The sequence below is a fragment of the Fundulus heteroclitus genome, unplaced genomic scaffold (genome assembly GCF_011125445.2).
Source record: "Fundulus heteroclitus isolate FHET01 unplaced genomic scaffold, MU-UCD_Fhet_4.1 scaffold_338, whole genome shotgun sequence".
Classification (NCBI taxonomy): domain Eukaryota; kingdom Metazoa; phylum Chordata; class Actinopteri; order Cyprinodontiformes; family Fundulidae; genus Fundulus; species Fundulus heteroclitus.
This window is the reverse complement of record NW_023396748.1, coordinates 38,344-65,150: the sequence shown is the minus strand read 5'-3', so window position 1 is coordinate 65,150 and position 26,807 is coordinate 38,344. Positions and strand designations below refer to the sequence as shown.

General features: G+C 39.7%; 2 protein-coding genes across 4 annotated transcripts; one reads left to right on the top strand and one right to left on the bottom strand.

The window, feature by feature from the left end:
• Positions 1-178: 178 nt before the first annotated feature.
• Positions 179-9,997, bottom strand: ap3m1 (adaptor related protein complex 3 subunit mu 1). Of its 2 annotated transcripts, none has more exons than XM_036130333.1 (9): positions 9,666-9,997; positions 9,034-9,346; positions 6,675-6,846; positions 6,387-6,524; positions 6,203-6,288; positions 5,973-6,106; positions 5,106-5,313; positions 2,490-2,634; positions 179-1,339 (listed from the first exon to the last, which is right to left on the bottom strand). In XM_036130333.1, exons 2-9 carry the CDS (start codon positions 9,304-9,306, stop codon positions 1,239-1,241), a joined length of 1,257 nt encoding a protein of 418 aa, XP_035986226.1. In that variant the 5' UTR covers positions 9,307-9,346; positions 9,666-9,997; the 3' UTR covers positions 179-1,238. The 2 variants fall into 2 exon arrangements, with proteins under 2 accessions (XP_035986226.1, XP_021179924.2); XM_021324249.2 differs by having other exon boundaries at positions 9,034-9,343.
• Positions 9,998-10,625: 628 nt separating this feature from the next.
• Positions 10,626-24,186, top strand: LOC105936968 (adenosine kinase). 2 transcript variants are annotated; one of them, XM_012878059.3, is made up of 11 exons: positions 10,626-10,771; positions 12,970-13,044; positions 14,436-14,489; positions 17,050-17,128; positions 17,211-17,383; positions 17,457-17,565; positions 20,520-20,690; positions 20,788-20,823; positions 21,595-21,709; positions 21,780-21,866; positions 21,954-24,186. In XM_012878059.3, the coding sequence occupies exons 1-11, from the start codon at positions 10,632-10,634 to the stop codon at positions 22,076-22,078; spliced, it is 1,164 nt and encodes a 387-aa protein (XP_012733513.1). In that variant the 5' UTR covers positions 10,626-10,631; the 3' UTR covers positions 22,079-24,186. The 2 variants fall into 2 exon arrangements, with proteins under 2 accessions (XP_012733513.1, XP_012733522.1); XM_012878068.3 differs by lacking the exon at positions 10,626-10,771 and adding an exon at positions 11,566-11,666.
• Positions 24,187-26,807: the final 2,621 nt, after the last annotated feature.

Below are 26,807 nucleotides of genomic sequence, written 5' to 3'. Positions count from 1 at the left end.
TCTGCCTCCTAAATGACCTTCATACGCTTTTTATGCATAAAACAAATTGGGGTGCGGGGGGTCACAGCAGCAGTGCTAACCTCAGCTTGTACAATTTTTACTAAGTTGATCGCCATTAGCTCCTTTGCAGAAAATGCATTCAAAAGATAATAGATTTAATAAAAATAAAACCAGAAAGTAACTTGTGGCACAGAAGGTAATTTATTATATGCGCTTCATTATAATTAACAATGAACTTTGAAGAAATATACCCTTTAATGTAGGAATAAATGTTGACATTTATCTCTACATTTGTACAAATTGCACCCAAGTAGGATTCTCAAATATGAAGCAAATCAGGCAGCGTGGATATAAAGACAACAAAAAAAAAAACACCAGTAGGATGTTAAAGATTTTACAATAAGGCATCTCGCTTACACGTTTATCTTTTTACATTATGTTTAAATAGTTTTTTTTTTCTAATATTGACTAAAAATGCTGTGTTTGGCAGAACAGATCATGTGAGGTTTCTTAAAGTTGCTCCCAAACAACATACCTGAACAAATAGTAACCCATTCCAATGTCTCACCTTACCGTGTAGCTTAAATAAGAAATTTCATTTTTTAACAAACTTCCCTAAAGTCTCCAAAACATGCAGCTTGTGCTGTAGTGTGTGCTTTACAGAGCACTGCCCTTACAAGGCCACTGAAATAACCTGCTGAATGTGGGCAGAAATATTTGCATAGCAATTATTCAGAACGCAGACATTACATACAATTTTAGCTTCAATAAACGTATAAAGTTGGCTACTTTGTATTATGTAAAACTTTTTCAAAAGGCGTGCTTTCGTACTCTCAGGCAGCGTGCAGGGTTGTCGTGTAAAGCAAGGCAGAGAGTTGCATGTAAGCTTAGTTTTTAAAGCAAAATATTCCCCTTCTGCAACATTTTTTTTTTAAAGAAACACGCGCACATTCATATCAAGTGATGCAACAAGTAGAAAATCCACCATTCGACGCAGCACATTTAAACCAACATTCAACAGAAATCACATTAATTTTAAGGCTTCCCTTCACAGGCCAACGTTTTTCAGTCAAATATATATATATTTATATTTAAAACACAATACCAGGTTTACATGGTCTCATAAATAGCTGTCGGAAGGCGGAGGTGTTCATGATTGGATATGCGAGACGGACTCGGCAGTGTGGTAACTCCGCTCCCTGATTGGTGCGTCACAACGCCGACCTTTCCGGCCTCGCTCAGGTGCGGACCTGGAACTTCCCCGCTTTGGTCACATATTTGACTCCTTTAAACGGTTTGTACTTCTCTCCGTACATGTCCAGACGACTCACTTTGAGACCTGAAGAAAAGGAAATGAGACGCCCACTCAGCAACGACAGAGACACCAGGTCTCACAATCATCAACACCCATTTATTGCTACTTTAGCCTTTGATAGGACCTTTAAAATCCCAACATTTTCCAATAAATACTTCTCACTGACTGTTTGCTTCTTATAACTAATAAATAAATAGGTAACTGGTAAATACACTGATTTTGACGCAACCTTTTTTCTGCAGGAAAAAACTAAAATAAAAGAAACTCACACTTAAGGACCACAGGATAATATTGCATAAGATTTTTTAACTTTACACAAGTCACTCTTTTAGAAATACTTAATCCTGAAATACATTAATTATACTTTGGGGATTTAACCCCAAAGGACACTGTTTTTTTTTTTCAGAACTCCACTGTTTAATAGGAAATGGACAAAAATAAATAATTTCCCTAATCCAAAACAAAATCTTAAAGAACTATATTTAGAAGTTTAGGTGTAAAATAAATGTGAACAATGGTTTTCAATTTGACCTTTTTTAGTCAGTTTTTGTGCAGCTATGCAATTTTAGGAAGATTTAAAAAACGGAAATGACGATTCTAAAATAAAAAAAAAAAATAGATAAATATATATTGAAAATTAACAAATGTAACCTTCTTTCATTTATCAAAAGCCAAAGTGGCTTAAAAATTACAAGTTATATGACACCAACTATCCCTATGAGCTCTTGGGTATCTCCAAAATTATAGCTCTTAAAAATTTACTATTTACTACCATTTGGCAAAGTTAGTTCTAAGCTTGTCTCGAGGATTATATCAAAAATATTCCTTGCAAAGCAAAAGCATTTAAATAAAAAAACAAATACATTTATTAGCATTTTTCCTCAATAAAAGGTTTTTGATCCTATTTAAATGTTTGCTGCAACTTTTGTGGTAATTATTTGTAAATTGGTCAGACTTTACATATAAAACCTGCAAAAACCAAACCCAGTAAGTAGGGACGGACAGATAGATGAACTCTTACAAAATAAAAATAGTTTCCCAAACATCTTTGTTTTTCATACTTAACCATACTAGAAAATTTGTCTGCAAATATCTCACCATGCAGAGACATAAAAACGTTAAACAGACTTTGTTAAAAGCTCAGTTTTAGCTTCTGCTGGTCTTTGAGCGTTACCTGATATGGCCAGTTGTTGTATCTTCAGATCAATGTTGATCGACGGGTTCTCTTCAGGCTTTGGGGCTCCCGGCTGCACGCTGAGGCTTCCTCGAAGGTTCGGCAGCTTCTGGGGGTTCAGCTTCCCGATGTCCCAAAGGAGAACCTACCACAAAACGTGCGCTTAAGGTCAGGATGAAACATCAAAACGCAGCTCGTCTTCTCACCGCCGGGTTTTAGCCTCTGCACTGAGAAGCCATTCATACATACAACGCATTCAGTACCCTCCGTAATTACTAGCACTCCTGGCAAAGATGTGTGAAATGCCTTTTATTGCAGCAGGTTAAGCTCAATCTGAAAGGAAAAGAATCAAACCCTTATGGGAAATAGAATGCATGTCTATTTCCCATGCATTGTCTACATTGTTACATTGTTTTACATTTCAATTGTTTACATAAATTGCTGCTGCATCTTTATCCAGAAAATTAGTGCAATCTACTGGGATTTTTCAAGCTTTATGCAAACGAAATTTAATTCTGTATGCACTTTGTGCATACAAAATGACAAATAAAGCTATCTATCTATCTATAGTACATTTATTTATTCATTGAGAGAGAATCCTGCTTCAAGCCATTATTTTTCAAAAGAAAAATAACTGCTCCCATGGGCTCTATCCATGTTTTTAGGGGCTCTGAAGGAGAAGCAGGCCCACTACATCACAGAACCTCCCTTCTACTCAATAGTAGCTGCAAAGTGCTTTTCCTACATGCTCTCCCTTTGCTTCACACCTAACCCACTTTGTTCTTAAAGAGCTTAATCTAGCCTCATCTCAAACCATACTGTTCTTGTAAAAGTCCCATCAGACTCATCAGAGTTCACCAAACTTCACATCTGTTTGCTTGTGAGGCAATGACGGACGAGGCGTTTTACCCGGCACGCCTCCAAAACACCCAGTTTGCATGTAGACAGGTTAATTGATCCTTAAAGAGGCCTAGTCACCCATAACTTAATGAATTTCTACGGCAGGCTGCATAAAAAAGTCATCAGATTAATTACCGTGCTCTGTTGGCTTGTTCTATTTTGAGCGCCTCCGGCAATTGTCGCCATCTTCTGGTAGTTCCACGGTACTGCCAGCCGACAGCACGACAATGTTCATGTCTGCTGATCACGCCCAGTGCAAAATTCTTTGCAGGGTTAAAAAAGGACTAAGTAAACACTATCAGGACGAACCTTAAGCGTATATCATTTTATTTGAAGATGATTATATGGTTTCCTGTATTTTATTTATAGTCATAGTACGTGACTAGGCCCCTTTAGAGGGAGAAACCCCTCGTTGCTGCAGTTCTTCACTAGACTTTTCACCCTTCTTAGAACATCTTCCTCACGGTCCACATCCAGCCTCGTTTGTCACAGTTCTAATTGTTTTACACGCTTAATGCTCTGACTCTAGATGTGAGCTGATGAAGAAGCTCTTTTCCTGTAGTCATTGCTGACTTAAGATCAACAAGCATTCATGTTACTTGAATGGTATGCTCTCCTTCCTATTATGACGAGCAGCTATAAAAGTTTCAGCAAACACTAAGTGAGGTATCAGCTTTTATACATTATTTATTATATACCATTATCAGTGAGAATGCTGTACAGCATTCTCACTTATTGTTTTCCTGTTTTTCTTTATTATTATTATTCCATACGTTTTTGTGCGTCTAACTACTCCTGCATACTTCCACCGATTTCAACGATTTTCGTACCAAAACGTTCGGCTCGTTCGACATTACTGCTATATCTCATGGTTATGGTACCTTTTATACTTTTTAAAGTATTTGTACTTTTTGTGCATTTTTTGCTCCCATTGAAATGAATGAAAATTCCTTCAAATTGTTCAGATTTTTCATATTCCTTCCAATTCTTCTTATTGTTCAAATTGTTCAAATGGTTCAAATTTTTCAAATTCTTCCAATTTTTTCAAAATTTTCCAAATTTTTCAAATACTTAAAATCTTTCAAATTCTTTTGATACAACTGATATTACTACTACTACTACTACTATTACTACTACTACTACTACTACTGATACTACTACTATTACTACTACTAATACAACAACTACTACTGATATTACTACTACTACTGATATTACTACTACTAATACAACAACTACTACTACTAGTACTACTGATACTACTACTACTACAAATTCCTTCAAATTCTTCAAATTCCTTCAAATTCTTTAAAAACTGATACTACTACTACTGATGCTACTACTACTACTACTACAAGTTACTACAAGTTACTTCGAATTCTTAATTTTTTTCAAATTCTTCAATGTTTTACGGCTATTTTTTCTCTTCTGCATCTTCTCAAATCATTCTGCAGATTAGTATTCTCACTCGCTGTTACGCAGGAACAGCTTTTTTTAGTTTATTTAAAGATCACTTTTGTCAAAATTAATCAGGGGTGCAAGTAAATAAATGTGGCAACAATGGCAGCAGGGAGGTGTTTAAGATCACAACAGCTCTGCACTAAAGCATAAAAAAAAAACACCAAAAACTGAGCAGCATGTAAGAGACAGCCGGGACATTAAAGTCCCACTAATGTCCTTAGTGGTTAGGACAGCCACGCTGACTCAGCTGATTACCTTGGTTGATAAGTCGAAGGTGTAGGTTCCCTGAGTGGCGATGAGATTGACATTGAGCACGGATTTGGGCATTGGAATAGTGACCATCAGGCCCTCCACCATCTTCCCCATGGTCTGCTTGGGCCCAATCGTGATGTCCAGGCGGCCACAAGAACCCGTCTCCAAGAAGCTGATGTTCTGCTTCACGTACACCGGGATGGCAACAAGACTGAGACAGGAAGCACACACAGAGGAGGCCTCCGTCAGGAACAGGCGTGGACTGCAGAGATACCAGCAGGCTGTCTACCGGATTCAAGCATCAAAAGTAGATTCTAACAACAAACTTCTTCATAAAAGCATTCATGGATAGAACCTTTAAAATAGTATAAGAAATATAATTATTTCGTTTTTACCCGATAAAAACGTAAAAAGTGGGATATGCATATATATTAACCCCCCCTAATAAAATCACATTAAACCTTTTGGCAAACTTTTCAACTATGTAAGGGGGTAGATGGGACTAAATGCATAAAATTCTCCATCCACCCTGACAGGTTGATGAGAATGGGGGAAACCAATTCTCCCCTTCTAGACGTTCAAATCTTTAGAGACATACCTAAAAATAGTTGAAGCTGTAATTTTGACGAAAGGTTGTTCCATAAAGTTTTGACGTATTAAATGGTGACTAAAAACACACGTAACACCTTTCTGAATTGTATTTATTTAGAAAAAAAATGAAACATTTTGTTTACGCTTCAGAATTATGCACCGTTTTTGTGTTGGTGTACCACCAAAAAATGTTACAGTTTGTGACAAACTGTGGAAAAACTCAAGTGGAATGAATGGTTTCACAAAGTGGGTGTGCAACAACGGGACATCTGTGCTTACTTTTGAGAGCTGACGTGATACGACAAGAGCCTGAAGTTTCCATCCGGCGGGATGAAAGACAAGACGCGCTCCGACTCCCAGCGCTTAAAGCGCACGCACGGGTGGAAGCTGACGTCATCCAGGAGACGAGGATTCTTAAACACCAGGAAACAAAAACTGTGGGTTAGGGATACACTGCGGAAAATCTAACAAGCTGATCAGTAATTTAAGCCGACAGAAAACGGACCCACCATGAAGGACAGGGTGAGATCAGGCATCCCAGAGAGCTTCACGCAGGCCTCAATCACACCCTGAATCTCAGCAAATACAGTCGTACCTGAAGAAGACACTTCTAGTTACATCCTGAAATATATTTTAAAAAAACTTCCATAAAAAATGATTCACCTCTATGATAATCAGATACATTGATTTTACCTGATTTGTCCAGAATAGCATCGATTTCCTCGATCACATCAAAATAAGCCTCGTTATTGGTGTATTTCACACCAACCCGCCTCCATGGAACATTAGACAACTGGCCTGTAGGCAACGTTCCCCCTACATTACTGCCTCCTGGAACACACACACACACACACACACACACACACACACACACACACACACACACACACACACACACACACACACAGGCCGTGCATCCCGTCAGGAACAAAGATTTTACCTGGAGTTTGGCGCTTGCAGCCTCAGCTGACCTCTGATTACCTGTCAGCGTATTGACGACCGACCGCAGGATGGTCGGAGGCCTTATCATCTCCTTGAGGACGTTGGACTCTGTCGCCAGAGGAAAGCCGTTGTCCAGCATCTCCTCCAGCAGCTCGTAAACCGTCACCGTGTTGTCCTTGATCACGCTCTCTGAGCATTCTCCAAAGTAATCCTGTTGATAAAGAAAGGAAACATCAGAATGGGTTTCTCTGTGCCAGGAGTCAAACATGAGGAATTTCTCACTCGAAAAACAGAAAATAAACCCAAACCGCTTATTTTATTTGACAATATTCTGCATTATCAATATTATCATCATTATTTGTTTAGTTTTTATTTGTTTGTTTTTTATCGTGGGTCCTAATGGATGTTGTGTTTTTGCTTTTTTTCCATATCTTGGTCTTATTCTCGTTTTATAAAAAAAATATCATTAGCTTTAAGCCATAATCTTTAAAATTAACGAAAATTTTGTCACAACGTCTTTAATGAATCTATATAATACATTAGTTTTACTATTTGGATTGAATTATTTGAAGATGTAATATCTGCAGTCCTGATTTAGATGAGGAGGAAGCACTTAATTGCCATTTTATTGTTTAGGATTAAAGTCTGGTCATATTTTCCATGTCGACTTATGGTAAATGCCGATGTAACCTGAACTTTAGCCACTGTGCTGCTGGATCAATGTCTCCCTGAAGAAAAAAATAAATCACATAAAGCCGACTAAGGGCAGGGAGCGAATGTAGACGTTGGGTTTGCAGAACAATTTCTGTTTTCCACACCAAAACAATGCTTCATTGAAAATGGAGAAGCACAACTAAACCATTTTATGCATAATGAATCCACTCATATGCACATGGTTCCAATCAGTTTCCCTCGGCGTGCATAACAAGAAATCTGTCCTTAACGCTTGGGAAAATGCATTGTCCTGGCAGCGATCACTTTGCAAGCTTGTGTGCAGACAGCAGTGAAGGCAGGGCTCATAATCGCCATCAAGGGGTAACAGTGTTTTAACAATTTAAGGTTTTAAAACCAAAACTTATCTAATTGTGTTTCTATGGTGGAAATCCTTTTTAATACGAAGCTAGACAAGATTTTAGAGTGAGCAGAGTTTTCTTCAGCTCGGTGGGCCCCTGCCCCCACCATACTGGGTACTATTTGCTTTTATCCTCCAAGCCCTCCAGGGCTCTCAGGTCTTCTGTTGATGCTTAATGTAAGAACTAAACATTGCAGTGAAGCGTCGTTTTCTGGGTTTACTAGAGCCTCCAAATTTGGAACAGCCTTCCTTAAGACCAGATGGCAGCTGAGAGTTGATGTTTTTAAAAGCAAACTAAAAACGTAATTATTGAGATGACATGTGTTGCGAATTGGCCCTATAGAAATAAAATTTTGTTATTTCTGTTTATTATTTATATAGTCTTTGTATTTTACTATCTTTATTTATTTTTATTTATTTTCCAGTGCTGAAAAAACAGACTACACAATTGTGTTTCATCAATTCCTCATTCTTTATATATATATATATATATATATATATATATATATATATATATATATATATATATATATATATATATATTAGTGTAGTTAGTAAGGTACTCACAGTAGAGCAACCTGTGAGTACCTTACTCACAGGTTGCTCTACTGATAAAAAATACCAGTTTCATGGTATCAGCACTTTGAATCATCTTGTTACTGAAAACTGCTTCATAAATAAACTTGGCTTGCACTGAACTTTATCAAAAAACATGTAAAACTGACCTACACGTTTTTGCTTAAAAAAAACAAACAGAGGAAAGCCACAGCTATTCCTGCCGCTGCAAAGCTCTCGTAACATAGTGCTTATTACAGTTATACTGTTTTCCATAACATGCATTTATCATGATTTTGATACAAGACGAAAAATTACACTCACTAAGCATTGTAATAGCTTTAAATAGCTTAGAGTGTAGAATGTTACACCTTTTTGCTATTCTAATCTTCATTAAAAATAACTTTGTTGGAACAATAAGTTAATTAATCAATTAATTAGGCCTAACAGAAATACCACTGGTAGCTTGCCAACTGCAGTTTCACAGTATTACTTTAATGAGTGATGTACGTCACACTTTTAGTTTCCTCACCATGACCGTCTCTGACTTCAGTGCCCCCATATTTCCAAAGAGACAAATCTGATTTTTTTTTTTTCTTAATAGGAGGGAAGAGCCTTCCTACAACCACCTGACTGGCCGTGCAAGTTTAATAAGCATCATATACAAAAATAAATGGTAGCTGGCACATGTCTCATGCCAACGAACATGAGTCACATTTAATCTGAATAACCTTTAAACACCACTTCCTATAGGAGAGTTTAAATCCCCACCTGAAAGGTGTCTGCCACCCTGTGCAGGAACTCGATGACAAAGAGCGGAGGGACTTCAGTCTGGGTAACTGAGACGAAGAAGAGTTTGTCCCTGTAGATAGAGATGAGATAGTGGTGCGGGGTCTGCAGCACGGGGGCCACATTCTCTGGGTCCCCCGCCTTCTCTTTGGCCTCGAAAAAGTAGTCACACACACTCCTGCTAATGACACTCTTCCAGTGTTTCTCCAGGAAGATGTCTCCGGAGTTGCTCACCAGAAACAGGCTGTGGATCATCTCAGCTGCAACAACGATGAGGTGATTGTTGTTGGGTCTGCTAATATAAAAGTGCAGCAGGCAAACATCACGTGAGATTTACATGCATAGAGTCTTCCTGTGTGTTTTAAAACAACTTCCTCTAATAAATAAACACAAAAGTATATTATTTTCAAGTTTGCGACATTTACTTCCTGCAAACTTTCACATATGCTGACTTCACGGTCTGGTTGGTAGTCAGATTGCGGACACTTCGCACATATTTACCAACTTTACTTAAATAACATTAACCGGACACTTACTAGCGTCATGATCGCTCGGAAGCTTTTAATATATTGCATTTAAATTTGTTAAAGTTTGTCAGATTGTAAAAAGTTTACCTGCTAACGGCAGCTGATTGTCCGGACAAGATTTGATGGAAACGCCTGCAGATCTTTGCCCACGTAAACACAACTGGGTCACGTGTAAAAGTTGTCAAAACCACAGAATAAAGCCTACGTAATTTTAGGGAAGTGTTCAATATCTCTACGGAGGCTTTTCCAGCTTCGAAAAACAAATGGTTTAAAGGACTGACTGTCTTATAGACTTTTTTGACTGGTTTTTAATCAGGCACTATTTGTGGGCAGCTACAACCCGGTGCCGAGCTAGGCATAAAAATCCCTCAGTAAGGTCTTACAGGTGCTACTTCCTAGCCACAGTAAACCTGACCACTTTTTGTAGGACCATTTTCTTGAAGGGATTTATTGCAGTATAATTTGTTTATATATTTTCTATTTTAAGAGCAGTGTGTTAGCAATATAAATACGTTAGTACATATATATTAACTTATTTATATTGCTGACTGTTGCTCTTGAATTTTAAAAAAAAAGTTGACTGACGTCAATCTGAAAATTGTAAACAGCTGCTGAAATAATTAACATCTCGCAGATTATGTAACAATGCTACGAAAAGATAACTTTAGTAAAACTTACTTGTACCTGAAGACAACAGGTAAAGAGGAGACAAAACAAGGAGCACATGTGCAAATGAGCAAGCACTCAAAAACCTAGAAGAAATAACCAATTATTAAATAATGATAAAAAAAATCTGACTGTAACAGTTGGAGTGGTATATAAATGGTTTTGTCCCAAATACTATATATATATATATATATATATATATATATATATATATATATATATATATATATATATATATATATATATATATAAAATTTAGATAAAAGCGTAAAAAAACTATATATATATTCTTTTTTTCTATAAAATGATTTATGTGTTTAAAGAACGGAACGTTTGGCCATGGATGCCTGCGAGTCCGCGTTCAGGGTGTAATGATACCCCAATAGCATGACCGCTTTTCATAAGGTGATTGCAACGTGCTCGGTACGGACAGCCATGGCTTCTGATGAACCCAAAGCAAAGAAACTTAAACTTTCCGAGGATGAGAAGACAGAGTCTCCGAGCAAAAAGGCTGCCGTCGAACTAAGGTGACTAACATGTGCTGTAGCTGTGCCTCTGTTCGGAGCAAAAAAAGGCGTTTACCTGAGTTCTGATTTGTGCGCCAAATCAATGCGTAAAGCGTTACCCCGAGTGCAACTATGCATCCATAAAAAAATAAATAAACTAGATTACGCATTTAAAAGGTTTCCTGAAGCTGCTGTTGTGTTCCTCCGCCAGCCCAGTGGAACAATCGTGGTGCAAAGTGCCTTTTATGTTGTTACTCTTTAACACGGAGAGCTCAGATTTAACCTCTAGCCGCCCCTAAAGTGCAGCAGATGCGGGCCGTGTTAGCGGGGCCAATATTTAACCCGGGTTCGGCATGTTCAGGGGCTGCAGCGACCCGGTTCTGGACGCCGGCCGTGCAGGATCCATCCTGCGCCAGCAGCCTCCAGAAACAACAAAGAACCGCCGAGCAGTCACGTGGTCTGCCTCGGACCACGTTATCTTTCTTCTCCCCTGTTGTCTTGTGGAGAAATCAGATCATAGCCGGATTCATATAAACGCCACTCATCAGCGCGGTTCTCACGGTGGTGGTGGTGGGGGGGGGGAAAGACGCCTGAAGCGGTGCCCTAAAATAAAGCAGGAGTCTGAGCAGCGAGCCAATCATCGGACAGAGGCAGGTTGCTGAGGCCCTTCCTCCTTCAGATGCCTCCAATCCGCCGGTCCCCGGGAGGAGGAGCTGCAGATGCAGGGAAAAGAAATCGATCTGTCTCGCACGCTGAGCTGAGCTCAAATTTATGCTTTTTTTTTTTTTTCCTGCAAAGCTGATCCTTTTAAGAGCCGGTTTTTTTTTTTAGGTCGCTCAACAGGTTTGTCAGTGTCTTGTTGGTGCACACACCGAGAGAGAAAGGGAGAGAAGAAGAACATGATGTCTGCTGTGAGGTAAGCGCATACTGATGGATGTCCAGCCAGCAGAGCAGATCTGGAGGCAGGCATGGGCTCTGGGTTAGTAATTGGCCGCACGAGCCCATTAATCATACGCCTGCACGCAGCCAGATGTTGAGGGAGATAATGGTAAGGGTGTGGTGTCCTCTGGCTAGATGTTATTTACAGAGTTGCTGTTGTTCCAGTGACAGGCTCTTTATTATTTATTTATTTAGTTATTTTTTGGAGAAGCAGGTCTTTCCATGTCCCATCAGAGAACCTTGCTGGCAAATGTGGCAGCACATGTTGGTACGGCGCGCTCTCCATCTGCGGCTTCCCCCCCACAAACGCTGACAAGTTTATAGAGACAGCAAGTACGCTCAGGCTTGCTGGAGCAAAACGAGCGGCAACTGAGTTTTTGTGTTACTCATATCCTGATTCTCCCCCCTCCTGGTCTGCTTACTCATTATAAATACTAGGTGGTGGTTGTTGCTTAAGTTAATTGTGCTTTCAGACAGAAGAGGCTGCACTGTAGACCTTTGCCTTTACTGTAATAGGTTAGCCGGTTTTTTAGCCGTCTGTGTTATTAGATGACACAAAGCGCAGACGTCTGATGTCTGCTGGCATCACACGGTCACGATGTTCTCAGGTGGTCAGAAGCCCTGCCGTTAGTTTTCCTTCTCTTGGAGGGGGGGAAAAATGCAGAAACATGCAGTTTACTTCTGTCCTTGGGCTGGCTGTCATAATATAAGGGCATGCATGACTGCCCAGATCCTCACCACAAACCACATTACATCTGTTTTTATAAAAAAAATGAACGCTTTGTCTGTGCAAACGTCGGCTCGATTCGTACTATTTCTGCTTTTCTCTCACCGCGAGGTTACAGTTTTCACAAGAGCAGCACAGTACGCTCCGTCTTTGTTTTCTAAACACGTCTTGTCTTTCCACTCTGTCCTGCTCTTTATGCTGTAAATGATTATATTCCTAAAGATGTGGTTATTTTACATATTTGTAATAAAATTGTGTACATTTAGGTATCTATCATTTACTTTTCAGATATACATTTACATAAGATGTACATTTTCATCATATGCACTTACTGTATAATTTAAACTATCATTGATGAATCAAAAATATTACATTTTTATTTGTAATAACCATATAAATGTAATAATAAATGAGTTAAAATAATGTATCTTCCTCTAGTATTTGAATACATTTTAAATGATGTAATAATTCAGTTGCTAATTAAATCTCATAATTGGCTAATTGGCAGCATTAAAAGTTAAAGCGGGTTCCTAACGTTCACTTTTTCTTCCAGGCCTAATTTGCTCTTTGGGATGGGAAACCCCTTACTGGACATCTCTGCCGTGGTGGATAAAGACTTCTTGGACAAGTAAGTTTTTTTTTTTTTTATAAAAAATACATTGTTTCATGCTTTGTTTTTCTGAAATCCTGAGCGCATGAAGCGATTGTTGCTGCGTATGTTCTTAACGGGGCAAAACCAAACGGTGAGCCAAACCAGATCGATTGATCTCCAGGCCGCCGTTATCAGTGAGGTCACAGGGAGATTATAGAGGGAGGGCAGCTGGTGGTCAATAAGGAAGGAGGCCAGTAAGTACAGAGAAAGCAGCTGATCTGATCCATTACATGCTCAAACTAAATTAGCTGCCTGTCCCTGCCTCTTTATTTGCTTGGTATAGTATCCCTGCACCATGAATTACTCTTTATCAGTCCCCGCTGTAATCCCTGAGGTCCGTCTGAATCCTGAAAGCTCCCAGAACACGAATCTGCCCCGAGGGCTCGTTCCCTGCTCCGTCCGAGAGCTCTCCGTCTCCAGTGGCGCAGCTTTACCAGGGCAAAGGGCTGCTTTGCTTTCCAGCTCAGTGTCCACCCAGAAGCCCCTTGCGTAAAGTCCTGGATTAGAGCTGAACCGGCCAGCCTTAGGTCTAATTCGGCCTCGCTAAAGCGGGGCTAAAGCTGCCCTTTAATCCCAGCATACCCTTTGTCGTCCTTTTCAAGGAAACTGCTCTCTGATTAGCACACTGCACTGCAAAAAGGGAACTAAAAGTAAGTTGAATCTTCTTAAAATTTGTACATTTTTCCTTGAATTGAGCAGCTAAATAAGACTATTTGCCAATGGAATGAGAATTTCTTCCCCTAAAATAGGATAATTAGACATCCTGCACTTGAAATAAGATGATGTAGATGAATTGTTCTTATTTTAAGTACAAACATCTTATTCCATTGGCAAATAGACTGATTTACCAGCTCAAATCAATGAAAAATACATTAATTTTAAGAGGATTTTAACTACTTTCAGTTCCCTTTTTTGCAGTGTGATGTAGAGGAAGAGGGTTTACACTGCAAAAACTGATCTAAAAATAAGTAAACTTTTCTTAAAATGAGTGTATCTGTCCTAGATTTGAGCAGGTAAATAATATTATCTGCCAATGGAATGAGTATTCTGACACCTAAAATAAGATAATTAGACAAACTGCATCTGAAATAAGATGATGGAGATGAGTTGTTCCTATTTTAAGTGCAAAAATCTTATTCCATTGGCAGATCATCTTATTTACCTGCTCAAATCAAGGACAGATACACAAATTTTAAGAAAAGTTTACGTATTTTTAGTTCCGTTTTTGCAGTGTATGTGTAGAGCGATTTATCAGAGATTTATGATCTGGATGCTGTTGGATGTTTATGAAATGTATTTTTTTTGTTTTTGTAATCTAGTGTTACTAATACCACCTTCCTTTTTCTCCTCTTTTTAATCGTTTGCAGGTACTCTCTGAAGCCCAACGATCAGATCCTGGCGGAGGACAAGCACAAAGCACTGTTCGTACCCCCCGTGTTGCGTCATTCACCGTAGAATATCCGTGCTGCGGCAGCGTCAGGGTTTTGCCGTTTGTTAGCTTTGCACAGTGAAAAAAAACACGTCCGAATTCGTTTGAGCCGCTCAGTTCCGGAGAGGGCCGGCCAAAACAGGCGCGCACAAGAAAGCTGCCACCATCGACCGCCGGTCCTGCGCAGACGGCCAATGGCAGCGCAGAGTGGGGCGGCCTCGTCCAATGACGGGCCGCGACACTTCACCTCCCCGGTCCCGCTGAGACCAGAGCCCGAAAGCAAACATTTCACAGCAGGAGATAAGAGCAGAATGTGACAGTGTGTTCATACTGATCCGCACTGAGTCTCCCTCTTTTTTTTTCTTCAAATTCTGTTGATAAAACTTAGAGTTTTACTTAGATTTTTGAGGATAAAAGATTCAAATCTCCTTTTTTCTGTCTGCGTAGAGCAGAAGCTATCCTGCTCGCTCACCCTGTCAGACTCGCTCGCAGTCATCACTCAAAGCAACATCGCAGTGACACATTTTTATGTCTTGCGACGGACCACTAAGTGTTTTTTTCCCCACCCCACTCCTTCATCGCTCCCTCTCTCTCTCTCTCTGACCTCTCACTTCCTCTCAGGACCTTTAGCAGCGCTGTGGTTGTTGCTGTTCCTAATAATACATCGGAAAACACGCTCTCCGCAGCACGAAAGCAAGCGCTCCTCTGTCGGCGCCGACAGGCGAAACGTTAATGGTGAATTAACCGGCCCTCAGCCCAGAAAGGGGAAACAGGAAAGCTGCGTCGCCTTACGTAACCGGCATAAATGGCCCGGATTGTATAATCAGCGGTCAGTCATGCGCGTGTTTGTGTTTTTTCTTTTTTCTTTGAGGAAAATACGAGGCTGCTTTCTGCATGGATGTCACGTTGCGCATTACCTGGCATCCATTTGCAAACATGCAAGCTCTGAATAAATAATTCACGTGGTAATAAGCAGGGAAGCCACTGCCTATTTTCTGAGAGACATGCAGACACACGTTCAGATAACAGCAAACAAGATCAGTGCAATTATGTCAACTGGTGGTTTTTATGCTGTGCCAGATTACTTGTTTGTTTTTTTGGGGGGTTTTTTTGTTGTTGTTTTTTTTACAATTTTTGTTGTTTAAAATGATAAATTACTTCATAAATTATGGATTTACTCGTGAAAAGCCTGTATTTTGTGTCCCAGAGTGAGATCTGTGTCCTGGGGGAAATGTGTCCCAGTAACCCGGCCGGCAGCTCTTCATGCTCGAGCCTGGAAAGCCACAAGTACCGCTGAGAGCGATCATGATCCACAAACCCGGCGCGCCTTTTGAAGGATCGGGTTGAGACACGAGAGCCCACGGCGTTAATCTGCTCTCCACGTTACATACAGCACCGTGACTCGCTTAGTAAAACCCATCTCCCCTGCTCCGTGCGTAGAAGAGACAGGAGAAACCGGGAAGCGGCCAGATGTGAAGCAGGCTGGGGAGAATGACTGCACGGATTGGATGTGAAGAGTAGAGCGGCCAACGGCAGGCGATCCAGACCGAAAAACTCGCCTGGATTTCATTCAGTGTTCGCTTTTTACCCGCAAACCAATAATCAGATTTGTTCAATTACTGACAGTGCTGCTACATCCCAATAAATTTTTCTTAGCAGTCATTAATTCTTCAACCGGACAAATTATTCACACCCCTGGCCGAATTAGATTTTACTCTGTGTCTATCGAAGCTTGTTTCTGATGATTGGAAATGAGGGAGGCATATCCCCAAAACGATAAAAAGATGTAAAAAAGAGTATGGCTTATAAATAATGTGTATTCTCCGCCCCCCCCCCCCCCCCCCCCTTCCCATTTTATTTAAAGGTGGCATGTCAAAAATTACTCCAAAGATCTCTGGTAAACCTTTGATCATTACAGCAATCAAACACGTGTTGTAATTGCTGACCAGCTTTCTGGGTGCTTTCGGTGTTTTTTTGATAATTTATCTTTGATATCAGATTCAGATCAGGGCGGTGGCTGGCTCATCCCAAAATGTTAATATGTTTTTTTTCCAATCAGAGGAAATCTGTTGGTAAAATTTAAAGTTTCATTCAAAACTAGACCTGCCTGGGGGTATTAATACTTTTGGGCTAAGCTGTGTAAACATAAAGATAAGAAGAAATACACAAGTATCTGTTGTTAAATAACAAGTTTCATTCATACATTTATTACCAAAACAAATAATTTTCCTCATAAGTTCTCTTTTTACTTCTTCACGTTGGAAACCTTAAAGATCTGCCCCAGCACTAGAGATGCAGTGATCGCGGTTTTAATGGTCAATAACGATTTCCCTTTTTCTTTGAGGTCTAATCTGCCAATTCTGATTTGGGCCGATCCCAATTTTTTTCTTTTGACGTTTATAACCTAAACCTTAACAAACTTGTTTCTGTGCGCTCTGTTGATGCGACAGACGGGAGAAAAACTGTGCTGCAGGAGCTCTGTTAGATGCACAAGTGTCGAATCAAGTAGAAAATGGCGGGATGAATAAACTCAGATTTTCGTCTCTGTGTAGATTTGATGAGCTTGTAAAGAAATTCAAAGTGGAGTATCACGCCGGAGGAGCCACGCAGAACTCCATCAAGATCGCTCAGGTGGGTCGCCCACAGATGTTTAGCGTCTTCGCGAAGACTCTGATTGGCCGGTGTTAAGCTAAGCTTCTGCGTCGGTCCGCAGTGGATGATCCAAGAGCCGCATAGCGTGGGCACGTTCTTCGGCTGCATCGGCAAAGATAAGTTTGGAGAGATCCTCAAGCAGAAGGCGGAGGAGGCCCACGTGGACGCTCATTACTACGAGCAAGACGAAGAGCCCACTGGGACGTGTGCTGCCTGCATCACTGGAGATAACAGGTGGGGGGATTAAAGGAAGAGTTATAAAGTGTGTTAATAGCACATGTCTAATTGTATTGTTTCCGCCTCCCAGGTCTCTGGTCGCTAATCTAGCTGCTGCTAACTGCTATAAGAAGGACAAGCATTTAGACTTGGATGAAAACTGGGAGCTGGTGGAAAAGGCTAAAGTCTACTATATTGCTGTGAGTATTTCACTCTATTAACCCAAAGATGTGTTTTTTAGAGCTTCAGAATTGGTTTCTGTTTTGCTTGAAAGACAGGTGAGCTAAATGAGTGGAGCTGAACGGAGAGTGAAGGCACGTTTCCACTGTGGCTTCCTGAACCCTTTTCCTCTGGAACCTAACTTCCTAAAAACCTTCTTATCCACTGAGGCCGTTTATTGTTTTTTTCTTTAATGCCAGTTCGACTGGCGGGGTCTGAAAGCCGGGCCGTTTACAGAGATCCTCGTTGAGTCTGAACAGCTCCTTCTGTTGTAGGAGAGCTGCTGCTCCAGTCTGGAGACACAGATCTCCTCCCACCGCAACAGCAGAGCCCTGAATGACTTAAAAACAGAATCAGACTAAAAACGGTGAAATCAGGCTTAAAAAGAGTGAAATCAGATAAAAAAAAGTGAAATCAGACCAAAACGGTGAAATCAGTCTAGAAACGGTGAAATCAGACTAAAAAGTGAAATCAGACTAAAAAGTGAAATCAGACCAAAAAAGTGAAATCAGACCAAAAAAGTGAAATCAGACATAAAAACAGTGAAATCAGACATAAAAACAGTGAAATCAGACATAAAAACAGTGAAATCAGACATAAAAACAGTGAAATCAGACTAAAAACGGTGAAATCAGGCTTAAAAAATGAAATCAGATTTTAAAGTGAAATCACACCAAAAAAGGGAAATCAGACTAAAAACAGTGAAATCAGACTAAAAACTATGAAATCAGACTAAAAACTATGAAATCAGACTAAAAACTATGAAATCAGGCCTAAAAAATTTAAATAAGATAATAAAAAAAGTGAAATCAGACCAAAAACAGTATAATCAGACCAAAAACAGTGAAATCAGACCAAGAACAGTGAAATCAGACTTAAAACGGTGAAATCAGGCTTAAAAAATGAAATCGGATTAAAAAAAAAAGTGAAATCAGACCAAAATGGAGAAATCAGACATAAAAACAGTGAAATCAGACATAAAAACTGTGAAATCAGGCTTAAAAAATTTAAATAAGATCATACAAAAAAGTGAAATCAGACCAAAAAAGTGAAATCAGACATAACTGTGAAATCAGACTAAAAACGATGAAATCAGGCTTAAAAATTTGAAATAAGATAATAATCTGAACTGTGTGGAAATGTTCAGGTAGAGAGGATTTTAAATTAACAGCCCTGAGCGTGACTCCCAGAGAGAGAGGAAAAAAGAGCAAATCTTTGGGATTACTGGAACTGAATTAAAACCAGATTTACCTCAGAGGAAGTTTGCAACACTCCACATATCTTTAATAATTAAAGCCAGGAAAACGTGTCTCTTGAGGAACATTAACAACACGCACGGAGAAGCTGCAGAACGTCTGCTCCACATAAACCTAAAACTAGTGAATGATCCACCGTGCTGAACAGCTGGGACCGCTTCAGTCTGTGTCTGCGTTTAAAGCCAACGGGAACAACACGTTTAATGGGTAGCAAGATGAACTGGGGAATGAGTGACTTAAGAGGCTGTGGATTTCAAACTAGTGAGAAATGTTTAGCATCCGTGACAAAGCTTTAGTTCAGGTTCCGTCCTCCATATCGCCGCCATTTTGGTTGTAGATTCGCTTTTGGCTGATTTTGGTCCTACACCAGTAAACCGCCCTGGTTCCTGAAAAGGTTCCCGCACCTCAATGGGGGGGGATGGAGCCAAAGTAATGAGGTGGGACTGAACTGAGAGAGAGGAGCCTAAACATGCAAGAATAGAAGGAGTTAAAGTGAGAGAGGGTGACGCTGAACTCCCAGAGTTCAATTATAACAAAGTTATAGCTGAACTAAGGGTGGAGCTAAACAGAGAGGAGGTGGGTCAGTGGATTAATAAGATATTTTAAACCACGCTTTCAGTTTTTGGTGCTTTTCCTTTTCAACAAAACATACTTTTTTTAAATTTCTTTATTTTAATCACATTTATTTTAATGGCTTAATTGAACAATTGCATGATTAAGATCAGCAGGAATAGAGTCTCCATCTTAAGTCCTATTCACACAGGATAAGCATCATCTGTGGACTTGGTGTAATAGATAAGTGACCCCCCCCCCCCCACTTCAGCTTTTCGTGTGGCGCATTCGCACGGGATTACCAAAGCCTGAGATTTGCTGAAATTTATGTGCACCCAACACTCTCTGGGCTCTCTTTTTTTTCTAAAGTCGCCGGTAGATGTCATTAATCGTGGTTTTTTTTGGCCCATTTTTTAACGTGCAGTCGCTCATTTGGGCTCATCTTTTTCCTCTAACAGAACCCCCTTCTCCTGTCTTGTTACACTGCGCAACAAGGGCTAGACCTCGCGCTGTCGTTACATTTTGCAGACAGCGCGAGCCGGTTAATGTCTGTCCCCGTACGTAATACGTGCCAACCTCACCTCGACAGGTTTACGAACAGGAAAAGTCGCGGTGGGTAGAAATTCAGCACTAAATGCATTTATGCAGTATAGAACGGGGCTCTGTGTTACTGTGTGGTGGGTTGCTTACTGGGCTTGTTTTCCAGGAGGGGTCTCATTGCCCAGGACCCGGGGTTTTCTAAACACTTCAATGCAGCCTCCATTTTCTTACCAAACGCAAATAAAAATGTGACCAGGAAACTTAAAAAAAAATAATAATATACTGCCTATTTATGTATCGGATCACAGAGATGCTTATTGGCATTGGATTAGTATTATCACAGGACCTCTGTGTTCAGCCAGATGTAGTAGGTAATTCGCAGGGCAAGTTTTTCTTAACAAAGTACTGACATGGGGAATTTGCACAGGATTAAAAGCGCACACAATCTCCGTAAATATTACAAATCACACGTGGTCCCTAGGTTAAACTAATCCCGTGTGAATCGGGCTTTTAGTAGGAAAGCCGCCCTGATCGCCTGCCTGGTACGTTGCCTGTCAGGCCTATCTTGATGACGCTGTGTTTTCCAGGGCTTCTTCCTGACTGTGTCTTTGGAGTCCATCCTGAAAGTAGCCAAGCACGCCTCCGAAAAGAACAAGCTGTTTTGCATGAACCTTTCTGCACCCTTCATCTGCCAGTTCTTCAAGGACAACCTCATGCAGGTCATGCCTTACATCGACGTGCTGTTCGGCAACGAGACGGTGGGTTGGTAGCCTCCACACCCCGGTAGCCTACATCTGTTATGCTTGATGGAAAACAGATCGCTGATTTATTTCTGCAATATGTTTGCTCATTCAGGAGGCAAGTGCTTTTGCTAAAGAGCAGGACTTTGAGGTGAGTGGATGTTCTTTTGGAGCCGAGCTGCTTATTTCCTGTAATTCATACTAGGGCTGAACGATTTTGGAAAATAATCTAATTGCGTTTTTTTTTTTTTTTTTTACTCTTAATATTGCGATTTAATGTAATTATTTATTTTCAGTTTAATTTATCATGTCTTTTTAAACATATTAGGGCTGTACGATTTTGGCAAAAATCTATACTGCTACATATTTCAACCATAATTGCGCTTTAATTTTGACTTTTCCCTGCATTAACCACAAGCTACAAAAATGGCCTGTAGGTAAATATGTTTGTAAACAAGGACTATTTAAAACAAGTAATTTAACAGTTTTTATTAATCTGAATATTATTATTTAGGAGAATAGCTTGTTGAATTGGACACCAATCCTTGTGAAACCAACAAACAAGTCTATGTATTAATCAGTTTCATCGTACTTAATGCTATGGTGAGATTCCTGAAAGTTTCTGTGAAAAATAGTATGATTACATAAACTCTAAAACAAATAATAAAATAAGATTATCTCACTGCTGCAACTCTCTTCCCTTCCATGTGGAGCCAAACCCACTTTAAATATATTAACCACAGCAAAAGTCTTATCCATTAATTGTTACATTGCCAAAAATTGCAGACCTCTGCGATTTGAAAATTGCATTCTTTAAAATTGCGACTATATTGAAATTGCGATTAATTGTTCAGCCCTAATTCATACCCCCCATCAACAGGTTCAGTTAAGGTGGTGTTGTCTTTTTCTTTATTTTTTGTAGACTAAAGACATTAAGGAGATTGCCAAGAAAGCCCAGGCATTACCCAAAGTCAACGCAAAGAGGCAGAGAATCGTTGTGTTTACTCAGGGAAAGGATGAAACTATCATGGCCCTGAGTAAGATATCCTTTCTATTCACGTCTAATCTCTACTTTCAGGTTTCCAGTCTAATTTTATGTCTCCTCAGGTGATAAGATTGAGACATTCCCTGTCCTGAAGATTGACCCGAAGGACATAGTTGACACGAATGGTGCGGGCGACGCGTTTGTCGGAGGTAAGCAGCATATTCTACTCCTCCATCTCTTGTTTTTTTTTTTTCTCTACGTATTCATGTTAACGGCGTCGCCTCTGGGCGGCGCAGGCTTCCTGTCCGGGCTCGTCCAGGAGAAACCTCTGGATCAGTGCGTGAGGGCAGCACACTACTCTGCCAACGTCATCATCAGAAGAGCAGGCTGCACCTTCCCAGAGAAGCCGGACTTCAAATGAGGAACGCCGAGAAGCTTTTCTCCTTCAGCCTGAAAACCTCATAACCCACACTGCCTCCACTAATCGGACCCACGTCTTCTTTTTTTTTTTTTTTTTTTTAATTGGTCAATTAATCTTAAAAGTTATTTTTAAAGTGTCCGCACGTCTTTACTCGCCTATTGAGGGGTTTGCCTGTCTCCATTTTGTCCTCAAGAGGTCAGTAGAGGAGCATGCAGCCAAGAACAGGGGGAGGCGTTTTGTATTTGTAGCTGACGAGGAACTTGGTTGAAAGTTATTAGTTATGCAAAAAATGCAAAAGCGTTTCCCTCTGCGAGTCCCGGCTCCAGCGTGCAGCTGCGCAGACACCTCTCAGGCTTTGTTACAAGCGCTCTTGTCTCTGGAGTCCAGTGTTGCTGTCCCTCTGGGCGACGGAGCACAAGCACAAACAAGGACTGCAGAGCAAAACCTCAGTAACAAGACAGGGTTTTTTTTTTTTTTTTTTTTTTGGATCTGCTGAAACGGAGCAGCTGAGAAGCCATTTGTATTGTTGTTGTTTTAAATGCACACATTTTTAGTGATGTTAAAGCTTCCACCCGGCTCAACCTGTTTAAACATGTCAGTTTAACTGTCAGCGCTGTTTTAGGTGAGCTGTGGGCCTTTTTTTTTTTCTTTTTTTTTTTTTAGTTTTTTAGTTTTTAAGTCATTACAAAGGGTGTAAATGTGCTGAGCAGAGCTCTGGCTCTGGATTATGAAGCAGGATAAAGGATTTCGGAAAGGTGACATTAGGTTTCAAGTCTTCAGTATCTCCTGGAATTGTCTGCATAAGCGAAATGTCTTTAAAAGGAGAAAGCTCAAACAGCCTGGAACAGATTTTTATTTCTGTTCCTACACTAGTAAAGATTTGGAGCCTTTGTCATTAAAGTAATTTCTTAAAGTTATCCCTGACCACTTAAATATTTTCATTTATTAGATACTCACATCTGAGCCTGACTCATAAACCTTTACTGGACTTAATCCTTTTTGGTTATAAAGTGATGTTTAAATCAGGCAGCGCTCCATCTGACAGATTAAGGCCTCAAAAGTTTCTCGCCTGTCTCAAGAAAACAACCACATAATTTTGTTTAAGCCAAATATTAGAACAGATCGTCTTCAGATCACTTTGTGCTTTATGATGTCTGTTTTTCTTCCTGTTGAAGAACAGCATGATGCCGCCACGGGCACAGGGTGTTATTATTAATCTCATTAATTTATTCATGAACATTTTTTAACTATTTAAATTATAATAAGTTTAGGATTATATTCTCTTTTTGTGATAAGTAAGGCGCCTCCGGAACAGGAACTTGACCTGATAAGTAGTTGGTCAGCAAACTTCACTGACTTTATAATCAGTATTTGGATACTTCTGGGTATGTTCTCAACTGTTTGACCTAACACTAGAAAAACAAGAGGGAACCTGGATTTGTTAAACCTGCTGTATAGCACAGGATGAGTTCAGAAAATGTTTCTATGGAGACAAACTTGAAAGCTACAGCCGCGTCTGGTAGATTGCGGCACGTGGGCATTTTAAAAGCTCCTGGACGTTAGCTCAGTGGGCATTAAAATGAACGCTGTCTGTTCATTTAACTCCTTAAACAGTCACCCTGTCAGGACGGACAAGGAATGGAAAAGTTATGGCTTTTACAATGTGATTTGCTACTGTCGTCGGAGGTAAAACCTCTGCTACAAAAAATAAAATGGGCAAGAAATTTACAGGAAAAAAAACACACACAAGGTATAACTTTGATTATTATGGGGCCAAAAGGTTTAAACAACGTCTAATTACATTCGGTCGTGTCATGATGTTTCCGAGCTGAACAGCTCTTGATTATTGACGCAGTTGATAAATGTTCAATTATCTAAAAAAAAAAAAAATAAGTGTGTGGTTTCTGAATATGGCAGAAAGCCTTGAAACTTGCCTGCTTGAAATGTTTATCCATGTGATGGGCTTTTTTTTTTTTATGTATGTCCAGATACACCAAAAGCCTTATGTGACCTTTTACTTCCTGGTCTCATTGACACTCAAGTTGCCCATAAGTGTGGGAGACTATGATGTTCGACAGTGAATAATAAAATTAATTATGCCAATTTCATTTTTGTTAAGTTTTTCTTCTTTATTTATGACTGAAGTTGTTTTAATATCCTTCTAACGGGGGTTTTGAGTAGAAAACTGAGCACCTTTTTATTGAATAAGGTAATATTTGGAGCACTACTCAATAATGCATAATTAAATATCTGAATGCTGTAAGAACTAACAATAGGTTTATAGAATCATGTAATCTTAAAAAGAAATAAAAAATAAAATTGAACTGTATTTTGCACAGCATTGTCAACAAATAAATGTCATCCAAGAAACATCTGAAACCATGATAGCAGAAAAAAATCATCTTTTTTCCTAAAAAGTCTTGTTGCAGGAGCAACAGTATTTTATGTATCCCTTTGGTTATGTGTTGATCCATTTTTAAGGTTTTAAGTTACTTCTGGGTTTTTTTTATTTTTTTTATAGGATTATTTGAATGTGTTGTACTGGAGCAGAGTCAGCCCCTCCCTAAGCTATTTTTTAATACTCCTGAGCAGACGAATATACATTACTGCTAAAAATTTATTTTATCTAAAGACGTAACTTTAACCAAGGCGGACTTCTTAAACTTTAATTTAAAAATTAACCAGTGTCATTTAAAAAAAGATTCAAGTGATAAGTGAAAAAACTTATCAAAAACCAGCTGGATCCATGAAAAAAAAAAATAACCCACCCACACTGCTTATTAGGTCATGAATTAACTGAATAACACGATTCTTGGAAAGCTGAGTTCAATATTACAATCCACATCCAGGCCTGATTATAGGATCCAGAAAGTGCCTGAACAGAACCTGTCTGACAACATGAAGTAGGGTTAAAAACCGCACCTTATGCCCCAATCTAAAGAAGATCAAGTACAGATTGAAAAGCCATTTATTTGGCTTTGGGACTCCAGAAGATCTCAATCAGAGCCACTGTCCACCAATAACATACTACAAACACTGGTGAACCTGCCCAGGAGTGGCTGGCTGCTTAAAATTACTCCAACAGATCATCAAAAACTTCTAGACACGTTTAACACATCCAACTTGCCTCACTAGAGGTCAGTGTTCGTCATTCAACGATTGAAAAAAAAGAGGAAGAGCAAAAATGGCTTTGATGGGGAATTCCACCATGAAACTGCTGGCTGAGAAGCACACAAAAGGCCATCTCACATTTGGGTAAAAAAAAAAGTGGGTTCATGATAATGAAGACTTCTGGGAAAATGTTCTGTGGACGAACAAATTAAAAGTGGAACCTTTTGAAAGGCGTGTATTTCGTCGTGTCTGGCATAGATCTGACATCCCTCCAGGAAAACGTGATACCTACGGTTAAACATGGAGGCGGCAGTGTGATGGTCTGGGTCTGCTTTGCTGCTGCAGAAACTGGATGACTTGCTGTAAACATGAATTCTGCTCTCAGGAGGAAAGCAGGATGACCATTAGTTTGTGGCATCAACTTCAACCAAACCGGTATTATGCAGCAGATGATCCAAAGCTCATCAGCAAGTCCTTCTCTGAAAGGCTTTAAAACAAATTGAAGGTTTTGAAATCAAGTATGGGTTTAGTTCTAAACTTACGCTACCAGTCAAAGGTTTGGGCTCACCTTTGTCACTCGATAGATTTTCCTAATTTTTACGACTTTCTGCATCGCAGATACACAGTGGAGACAACAACACTATGTCTCAAAAGTATATAGAATTATGTATCAAAAACAAAATCATGAAATAACTCAAAACATCTTGTCTGCTTTAGCTTTTTCTAAATTCCCCCACTTGTTTTTATTACTGCCTTGGCCTCTCTTGGCCTTCGAGAGGTTAGCCACCCAAAGTGGTTTGCCAACTGCCTCAAAGGAGATCATTGAACGAGAAGGTGAGTCCAAACTTTTGTTTGGTAATGCAAGTCGTGGTCTGGTCTTAAATCCTATTGAAATACCGGGACAAGATGTTTAACTGGTTAGCGTGGTTGAATTAAAGCATTTCTGCAAAAGTCAGTGGACCAAGATTCCTCCGCAGTGTTGTTAAAGTCTCATGGGTTGTCAATGCAAAGGCATAAAGGAAGTTGCTGCTAAACATGGCTCAAAGTCATTAGGTGTAGGGGAAATAACATTTTTTACATTGTGGCAGGTTGGTTTGGAAAACCTTTCTCTTGATAAAACCTGTTTTCTTTGTGTGTTTACTCAGGTTACTTTTGTCTGACATTCAATTCAATTATTTGAATCATATAAGTGTGACAACAAAGCAAGTAAAAAAAAAGAAAAGAAACCCTGCAAGGGAGCAAATACTTTTCCCCATAACTTTCACAAAGAAAATACTTTTTTTTTTTTTTACTTTTATTTAACTCAGGCCATGGATGCATTCTGACTTTTCCTAAATTCAGTTCAATTCAAATTTGTTCAAATATAGGTTAAATTCACAGCAAAGGCCTTCCTGAGGGACATTATAAGACAACCAGGTCCAGCTCATGTCCGATTAAAAGGTTCAGAATCACTCCAAGACAATCGTATAATCAGATCAAAGTAACACATGGCCCAGTTTAATCCAAATTATAATACAACGGCCAAAGACTGTAACCAGATGACAGGATCGAGTCATTGAATTTGCAGCAATCCTTCCTCCTAAGCAAGATCGTGGCGACAGTGGAAAGGAACCACTCA

What these genes read in the sequence shown, in the direction of transcription:
- ap3m1 (XM_036130333.1), bottom strand. Translation starts at nt 9,306, where the DNA reads ATGATCCACAGCCTGTTTCTGGTGAGCAACTCCGGAGACATCTTCCTG. An exon ending in TATCACGTCAGCTCTCAAAA is followed by an intron (nt 5,314 to 5,972) that starts GTAAGCACAGAT and finishes TTCCTGTCTCAG; the next exon opens with TCTTGTTGCCATCCCGGTGT. An exon ending in CCTTCGACTTATCAACCAAG is followed by an intron (nt 2,635 to 5,105) that starts GTAATCAGCTGA and finishes GTTTTGTGGTAG; the next exon opens with GTTCTCCTTTGGGACATCGG.
- LOC105936968 (XM_012878059.3), top strand. Translation starts at nt 10,632, where the DNA reads ATGACCGCTTTTCATAAGGTGATTGCAACGTGCTCGGTACGGACAGCC. An exon ending in GAGGACAAGCACAAAGCACT is followed by an intron (nt 14,490 to 17,049) that starts GTTCGTACCCCC and finishes GTCTCTGTGTAG; the next exon opens with ATTTGATGAGCTTGTAAAGA. An exon ending in TGCATCACTGGAGATAACAG is followed by an intron (nt 17,384 to 17,456) that starts GTGGGGGGATTA and finishes TCCGCCTCCCAG; the next exon opens with GTCTCTGGTCGCTAATCTAG.